General features: G+C 48.4%; 1 protein-coding gene across 1 annotated transcript; it reads left to right on the top strand.

Moving 5' to 3' along the window:
- The first annotated feature begins 6,842 nt into the window (after positions 1 to 6,842).
- LOC120708897 (transcription repressor MYB6-like) lies at positions 6,843 to 8,642 on the top strand. Its single transcript, XM_039994333.1, has 3 exons — positions 6,843 to 7,152; positions 7,398 to 7,527; positions 7,635 to 8,642. The coding sequence occupies exons 1-3, from the start codon at positions 7,014 to 7,016 to the stop codon at positions 8,227 to 8,229; spliced, it is 864 nt and encodes a 287-aa protein (XP_039850267.1). The 5' UTR covers positions 6,843 to 7,013; the 3' UTR covers positions 8,230 to 8,642.

Here is an 8,642-nt window from a genome sequence, read left to right as displayed (position 1 = left end):
TTCTGAATTTATAGCCACGGGTAGCTAGTTTTTTATTGAATTATTTTTGTATTTTTACCTTAACAGAAAAAATGTATTTGCTATTTTATTTACCTATCTTTCACCCTCGTTTAATATTACATGTACCTTTCTATGTATAGAAGTTTATATCAATCATTTATTTCTATACCACGTTTGCATATTTTAATACTTTAATATGCAAAATATCAATTTGAGAATCGTATTTAATATTGGGTCATGTTGAATAGATGTTTGACCTCGATTTGTACCTTGCAATATTTTATTATTCTTTAGCGAAAAATCTCAAACCTAGTTGTTAAAATACCTAAGTAGCTTCTAGTAGGCTTAGGTCTAGCTTATTGTGGAAGCAAATTAAAAATAATCATGGATAAAATATTTAGAAAAAGGTTGGGCCTCTTTGCAGGCTTCGGTCAAAACATATTATATTTTTATTCATTTTCACTTGTCCATATAAAACTTATATACATGCTATATTACTATATATCTATATATTAATTTTTATTCAGTGAAATTTATTGGTATTTTCCCCATTTATGTAGATTTTTTTATTATTTTTAGCTCATCTGACTGATTGCATAATTGGTCAACTTTATACTTTTGTTATCTCGGCGATGTATAGTTCCAGACATGTCTTCGCTGTTGTTTCTAACTCTCTTTTTTTTACTTCCATTTTCTTGAGCTATTTTGATTGATTTCTCCATCTTCCGCTTTTTTTCTCCACACATTTGAAATCAATTAGTGTATTTCACGTCCGATGCACCTAACAGAGTAGTTCCCTGTTTAGTTCAACTCACTTGCTAAGTTTAGATTGTGTCTCTTGCTGTTTTTTCCTAAGCGAAGAGGAGAAACAACACCAATTGGATTGAATTATTTTGTTGTAGGCTATCAACTTATGGCTAATTTGGCAGGACTTCGGCTATGGCTGAAACGACTCTGGTTGTAGCTCCGTTGATGGAGCAACTTCTCTAATGGAGATGGAGCTTGGAAAACGTTTGGTAAAACTACTTCTATTTTTTCATGAATACATGAAAGATGTTAAATATGCAAAGTGCTCCTAGCTTATGATTCCTTACAGATAAATTTTATCTCCTACAATTTATAATATGATTTTATAATAATATAATTTTATATGAAGTACCATAGTAGTAATATAATAATATAATAAGCCAAAAATTTATCTTTTCTTTTTTTCTCCTCACTTTTGTCATTTTCCTACTTTTTTTTTCTCTTCTCTCTTTTTCTAGTTTTTTATCCGATCTACTTTGCTCCTTCTTTATCTTTTCCCCACACAAATTATGTATAGATTATGGAATATGTAATATTTTAAAACATGGTATAAGTCAAGACACTAATGGAAATATGGATTCTTATGTGAACTTTGTATTTGCTACGGGCTCTGTTTTGGTAATACGGACTTTGGGTAATTTAGAATATTGCATCTTCATTGAATTCAACATGAACTCTTCTAGTTAGTTTAGACCACGTTGTGTCTCCTTTAACACTATTACATTTGATAATAGATAAATAATTAATTATTATACTTAGAAAGGTTAATTTTTTTCTTCATGTTAATGGAAATTAACGCTTTGCCTACGCATCAAGAATATCACACGTGTGTATGGTTCAGCGTGGCGCATGGAGGGTATCGTGCTTTCGTATTATTATGGATACGGGCTCAACCACATTGGTGCCTTGCTATTCGTAATGCACGCTGCTAGCTTCTTGCTATTTCAATAGCTCAACATATAGTTTTGCGCACTCCACAGCATCAGAGGACAAACCCGCTGAATGCCTAAGTTGCAACAATTTAATATGGCGCAAATCGATATATGTAGGGCGAATATTTGAACCACAATTCCATAGCCCCCAGTACTGGCATATGCAAGTCCTACCTCTTATTTTTGTCGAATTGCTAGTCAGGCTGATCAGTTTCTGTACGCATAGCAAATAAAACAAATTAGGTTGTGTTTAGATGCTGAAAAAATTTAGATGAAATTCACTGTAGCAATTTTCAACCGAAAGTAGAAGGACTAAACATGATCTAATTATAAAATTAATTACACAGATGGACGGGAAATCGCGAGACAAATCTATTAAGCCTAATTAATCCGTCATTAGAGGTTGTTTACTGTAGCACAATATTATCTAATCATAGTCCAATTAGACTTAAAAGATTCATCTCACAATTACACTCGGGGTTATGGAATGAGTTTTATTTGTTATCCACATTTAATACTTCTAATTAATGGTCAAACATTCGAAATTACTGCAGGTCTTAATTTTTTTAATCTAAACATAGCCTTAGGATGGAAGCTGCAGCACTCAAATCGAGCTCCTCATCCGCGGGATCGAATTGTTTCCTGCCTAAACGAAGTTCTCATGACTAAATTTAATTACTTCTTGTCCAAATTGATTTTTCTCATCTGCGGATTGCGGCCTAGCCAACCGTCCAACCCTATCAAGATCTTGTTCTTTATTGGATTGAACTTCTTTTCATCAATAATTAGGTTGCTAATTCTTGGATTTATTAGCTTGCATCTATCTAGACCGGGTGTCTCATTATCTAAAATTGAGCTTGCATCTATTTAATAATGTGAGCGAAGTAGAGGACATGATGCATGGGGTGTTGTACGTGTGTGATCAGAGAAGGGAAACATAGAATCCATATCCATGTTATCGTATTTGGCATGAACTGTTTGATCATGTCCTATTTTTTTTTAAATCCGAAAATAGCTATTTTCTAATTGTATTTGATATGGACTCTTGAGTTGATCTAGACTGTTAGATCTTCATAAAATCCAACGGTGCAAATCTTCTCTTTTTTAGATTAATGTGGGAATGTCTAGACTTTCTCGGCGAACGTGGTGATTTTTTCCGACTTCTTTTAACCTTCTCTTATTAATATAATAGATAGATAGATAAGACGCACTTCGGAGCACCACGTGTAGCACGGGGGAATCCAACTATTAACGCACAGATCGCTCTCAAGCTCCCCCCGATCAGCTAATTTTCTCCCCCTCGCATCATGCCTCCCATGACCCCAGAAATCACACACAGAGACACAGTGGCGCAGACGACTCCTCCAGCTGTGCGCGCCTCGAGGCTGAGCCCCCAGCCGGCCAGCCGGCCCAGCGGTGCTCTCTTTTCCTCCCGTGCTAATCCTCGGCCCCCCTCCCCTCTCGAATAAAGCGCTCGAGATCGATGGCAACATCAGCTCCCACTCGCGGTCTCCTCTCCACGCACGCGCGCACGCGCTCTCGCTTTCTTCCTCTCGCGTACTAGCGCTAGCGGGTCTCGTTTGCTTGGGGCCCAAACCGAGTGAGGGCGCGCGGCACGACCGGGGCTAGCGCGTCTCGCGTGGCCGCACTGCCGTGCCGGGCTGCTGACCCCGGGTCAGAGCATAGCCCGTGTCGCGCCGTCGCGGCGCGGACGAGGTGGGGTGGGGTTAGCCGGTTAGGCCGCGCTGCCGCACCACTCCCGGCCGTGTTGACGGCCGGCGAGGCGGGGCGACCCGACCCGATCGATCCGGCCGCCGTACAGGCGGGACACGGGAGGGAGGGTGGACCAGGTGACGTGCCGGGGGCGCGTGCCGACTCCCCGACGTGGCGCGCGCCGATGGGGCGGGTGACGATGTGGCGGTGGCGCGGTCAAAAGGGAGGTCGTGCACCGCCCCGGAGCGCGGAGCCGGCAGGGTTGTGGCCTTTTCGGCGACGGCGACGGTGCCATCGGATGAGCGCGAGGAGGCTCCCCGGGCTGCTCCTTCTTTTTCTTCATCGTAACCGCGTCGCGGAAGAAGAAGAAGAATATCGCTCTGGCTTGAAGCGACCGGGACGCGCGCAGCGGCGGCCAGGTGTTCAACGAGTTAGGCGCCTCGGCTTAGCCTGGCCAGGTCAGTGATCGCCGTCGCCGGGGTCTAGGATTATTTTACCTCATCTTGATCGACCTGCTTGGCGAGCTTCAGCTTTCTGGTCTACGATTGAGCAGTGGAATGACGATCGAGTCCTGGATTCGCCCACGCAGGTGCATTCGCGTTATTAGTTGCTAATTTGGAGAGGTTTTTTGCATTTCAATCCTTAAATTCATTCATGATGCCTTATCTTTATAGATTAGGAACCTAAAATGTTTGTGCTATATACTATACCTTAGTTAATTACTTAATTGGATAAGTGTTCATGAATTGAGCAGTTTGGTAGCAGGCATGGAGCGGGCCGTCTATTCCTTGCATGTGTGAGAAATCGCATGGTGCGAGCGCCCCCGACTCCGATGGCGCCTCCTCCTCCGCGCCGCTAACCACTCGCGCCGCCTGTCCACCACTACCGCCTTCTCCTCGCCACCGCCGTTGGCCACCGTCCACCGGAGGTTCTGCCCTGCCTGCCCGACTGGCGGCGCTCACGTGTCGTCTCGCCCTCCGCCGGCCGAACCGTCGTCGTCCTCTACCGCCCTCGGTCCCCTCGTCTTCTATAGCCGGAGGCCATGGAGCCGCACCCACCTATGGTAACCCCAAACCCTAAAGCTCTGCCACCTCCATCCACCACCCCGACCGCCAGCGATCTTGCCAGTGGCCGCTCACCCACCGCCCACCCCTCCCCAGCAAACCCCCCCCCCCCAGATCGCAACCCCCGCCGCCGCCATCACCATCGCAAGTCGGAGGAGGAATGAAGAAGCCCCTCTGCGATGGATCGGCATGAAATCGCATATGCGATGAATAGATTTCCTCGTCACACGAGAAGGCGTCATTTCGGATTCTTCATACGTGGACTAATCAGATTCTGAAGGGCGCGCACACACTACGCGTGAAAAGAGACGAGCTGGCTGATGTCTGCCAGTCTCGACCGGCATTAAGCTAAGAAACGTGGACCAACACGACAGCTACGTATGTTTGGGTATGGTAGGCCATAACGCAAGTTGGGAGCCCCCCGAGTCAACTGTCAAAGGCACGAGGCGACACTGTACAAACGGGAACGAGGCCGGTCAACTGTGCTGGGTCCGGAGTCCAGCACGATGAGCACACCTGATGAGCTTGCTTGCTCGGCCTTTGGCATTCGTGCTAAGAGAGGGCGGCGGGCCCATGCGCCCATACATGTTCCTAGAGGTGTGCTGTCTGGGTGCTCGACCCGGCCTCGGAAAACGGCTAAGATCTATTCTACACATTAAGTAAATCACGCCTATTAAATAACTCTTTTGTGTTTTTGTCCTCGCTTCGCGCAAAAAGTTGTAACCGGAATTATTCAGCTTCCCTGGGCCTGGTATTTAAGCTGGTCTGGACTCAACTCAACTTCCAGTACGGGACTAAATTCGCGCCGCTACAGTAACTCTGAATTTGGCCCGGCCCATCTGGACCATGGGCTGTTACAATCATCCCCCTTAGGACTCGACGTCCCCGTCGAGTACCAGACCAATCTAAATACCACCAGGATCATGTGACATCCCGGCTCAGGGCTTAATAGGATTAATAGGATACTCATACCAACATGTTGCAACTTTTTTTTCGAAAGCCGGTCTCCAAAGAACTCCGAGGTTAAGCATGCTTGGCCCGGAGCAATTTGGGGATGGGTGACCAACCGGAAAGTTATTCCCAGGTGCGCACGAGTGAGGACAAAGTGTGCAGAAAAGACATGTGTTGGTCTGTGAGATCAGTCTATGTCCTAGAAAGCTGTCATATGTAAGCGGGCCCGGCCTCGGGGAGGCGGGACGTTACAGAATGGTATCAGAGCCGGGTCAGTGCGCGGGCATCTGGGATGCGTCGTTGGCACTGGACGCACGGACGTGGCACAGAGACCGTTGGCACTGGACGCACGAACGTGGCACATGGGCTGCTGGCACTGGACGTACGGGACGTGGCCAAGAGAGGACGTTCCTGGCCCATCTGGCCCATGGGCTGTTACATCGCCCAAGCACTCAGGATCGCCCGGGCATCAGCATTCAGTAGGATTTCCTCGGAACTGTCCTGATTTCCTGTAAAGTTTTCGTGAGAATTGTGATAGATCGCCTCGCGAGACCGGGCCGGCGTTGAACATACTATTTCTGTTCCCCTGCTCAGCATCTACATCGCCAGGAACTCTAAAAGCGACACGCCACCAAGATCGATCGCTAGCGGAAACGGCTGCAATCTAGCTAGGATCAGCCGGTTGGTTGATGGCCAGCGTTGGCCGCTGGCTACGAGCAAATTAAAGGAAACAGACATGGTTTGTCCCTGTCGTGGCTCCTCCACGCAGTACCAAAAAAACACACGCACAAGGCAGGTGCCAAGAGCATCTCCAAGAGTTTTTTCAAAATCTACTCTCTAAATTATCTTTTGGAGAGTCATTTGAGTGAAAATTATTTTTCATATCTTTGTCTTTTCCAACAGCTCTTCTATATCTTATTTGTAGTCTAGAGAGCTATTCTTACTCTCCATCTTTGGCTAACATGAAATCTGAAATAGAGGATATCTATCTTTGGATATTCATTTGAAGAGTCAGTTGGAGGCTAATTTTTCATCAAAATCTGTATTCCTATAAATTAGAGAAGATATAAAGAGTCTCTTAGAGTGCTCTAAGCTAAGCTAAGCTACGCTCTAGACGGGGAGACCGCGCTTTCGGCAGTAAATCCTACGGTAAGTCGGTAATCCGTCATCATATCCGCGGAGAAGAAAGCGGGGAAAAACTAAAGCTTCCCAGAATTACCGGCGACACCGATCGGCCGGCCGGGGGGCATTTCCGGCAACGCCCGGCGCCACCGGGGCGTAGTGGCAGTGGGATGCCACTGACAGCGACGCGGCCTCCCGGCGAGCCCGTGCTGGATATATATGCGGCGGCAGCCTCACTCGGTGGCCGCATCACCTCATCACCGAGACACTCACCAGTCACTACTACCTCGTTGGGGATCAGACAGCTCTCAGGGAGGATTAAGGATTGATTAGCTCAGTCGCTAAGATCGTTGAAGTGAAAGGCTTAGTAAGTTCTCTCTTGACTTGAGGTACTAGAGAGAGAGGAGAGGAGACGACAGGAATAATGGAAGGGCAGTTTGGCTGGGGGAGGGAGGAGGGAGGGTGGAGGAAGGGGCCATGGACGGCGCAGGAGGACAAGCTGCTGGTCGAGTACGTCAGGCAGCACGGCGAAGGGAGGTGGAATTCTGTCGCCAAGCTGACTGGTACTGACTACTGAAACACTTGTTGCTAATCCTCGTTTGTTCTTGGTTCTTTTCCTTAATTTTCGTCAGCGAGAGCCTTAAGCCCTTAATCAACCTGAAGCTGCAACTTGCATTAGGTTAATCGGCAAGTTGATACAGTAGTCAAATAGTCAATTGGGATTCATGCATGGTTCAGCTCCCATCGTACGCCACCAAGTGGCTTTGCCAAGCAAGTGTCTTACACCGGCGGCCGGGCTTTGCTGCAGGTCTGAAGCGAAGCGGCAAGAGCTGCCGGCTCCGGTGGGTGAACTACCTGAGGCCCGACCTCAAGAGAGGCAAGATCACGCCGCAGGAAGAGAGCGTCATACTCGAGCTGCACGCCCTCTGGGGAAACAGGTAACAATCTCTTCTGAATCTGCAGTTTTTTTCTTCTTCTTTTTTATGCATACAACTGGACGGTATAGTAGAGTAGCTGATCACGTTCTGCTCTGATGCATAAACAGGTGGTCAACGATCGCGCGCAGCCTGCCGGGGCGGACGGACAACGAGATCAAGAACTACTGGCGGACGCACTTCAAGCAGGGCAAGCCGTCCAAGAACATCGAGCGCGCGCGGGCGCGGTTCCTCAAGCAGCGCCGCGAGATGCAGAGCCAGCTGCTCCTGCAGCTGCAGCAGCAGCAGGGGCAGGAGCAGCACCACCAGCAGCAGAGGCCGGCCGGCGATGACCACGACGACGATGGAGCCGTCATCAGGGAGGCGTCGTCGTCGTCTTCGCCGGCCGTTTCCCTCGCGCGGCAGCACGAGGAGGACCTTCAGACGATGCTGCAGCAGGACATGGACGACCTGCTGTTCCAGTTCTGCTGCCCCATGGCCTCCTGCGCCTCCTCCTCCTCCTGCCTCCTCCCCGGCGCCACCGCCGCCAGCGAGGAGGGTTCCAGCGGGGACCACCCCCAGCTCGACAGCGGGGCCACGTGGGGGTGGGGCAGCCTGTGGAACCTCGACGACGTGGTCGATGACGTCGACGGCGGCGGCGCCTGCGGCGGCTGGGACGACACCAGCTTCCCTTGGCTGCAGGATCAAGGGCTCGCTTTCTACTAGCAGCTAGCCTAGCTACAAATTTTATAGCCCAGCTACTATAACTAGATGCTCTTTTTCGTGCCGGACTGCTTGCTGCTGCCGTCGCCTATGCTTCGAGGGTACACGTAGTGGCTAGAGGGTGAGAGCGAGAGGCACACTGTGATTGCGTACATGTGGTGTTGGTGGATAAGGATGCAACACCAACTAAAGCCCACCTCGATCGAGTAGCCTGTCTCCGTGACATGTTCAGCTCGACTTAGAGCACTTTCTTAGGGGAATGGTGTAGTTTTTTTTTCCTCTCCTTTTGAAACAAAAGGAGAGATGACAGGACAAGAAGATGTGAAGGTGTTGAAAGTGCACCTTGTGTCCTGTACTTTTATTTTACATCTATATATACTCGATAACTCAAGTTCAACACGCATTTCGATGCGCAA

This window comes from Panicum virgatum, chromosome 1K, assembly GCF_016808335.1.
Source record: "Panicum virgatum strain AP13 chromosome 1K, P.virgatum_v5, whole genome shotgun sequence".
NCBI classification, from domain to species: domain Eukaryota; kingdom Viridiplantae; phylum Streptophyta; class Magnoliopsida; order Poales; family Poaceae; genus Panicum; species Panicum virgatum.
This window is presented reverse-complemented; position numbering and strand designations above follow the sequence as displayed.

Excerpts from the sequence above, each read along its gene's own strand:
- LOC120708897 (XM_039994333.1), top strand. The coding sequence starts at position 7,014 with ATGGAAGGGCAGTTTGGCTGGGGGAGGGAGGAGGGAGGGTGGAGGAAG. Across the intron at positions 7,153-7,397 it reads TTCTGTCGCCAAGCTGACTG|GTCTGAAGCGAAGCGGCAAG; the intron begins GTACTGACTACT and ends GCTTTGCTGCAG. Across the intron at positions 7,528-7,634 it reads CACGCCCTCTGGGGAAACAG|GTGGTCAACGATCGCGCGCA; the intron begins GTAACAATCTCT and ends ATGCATAAACAG.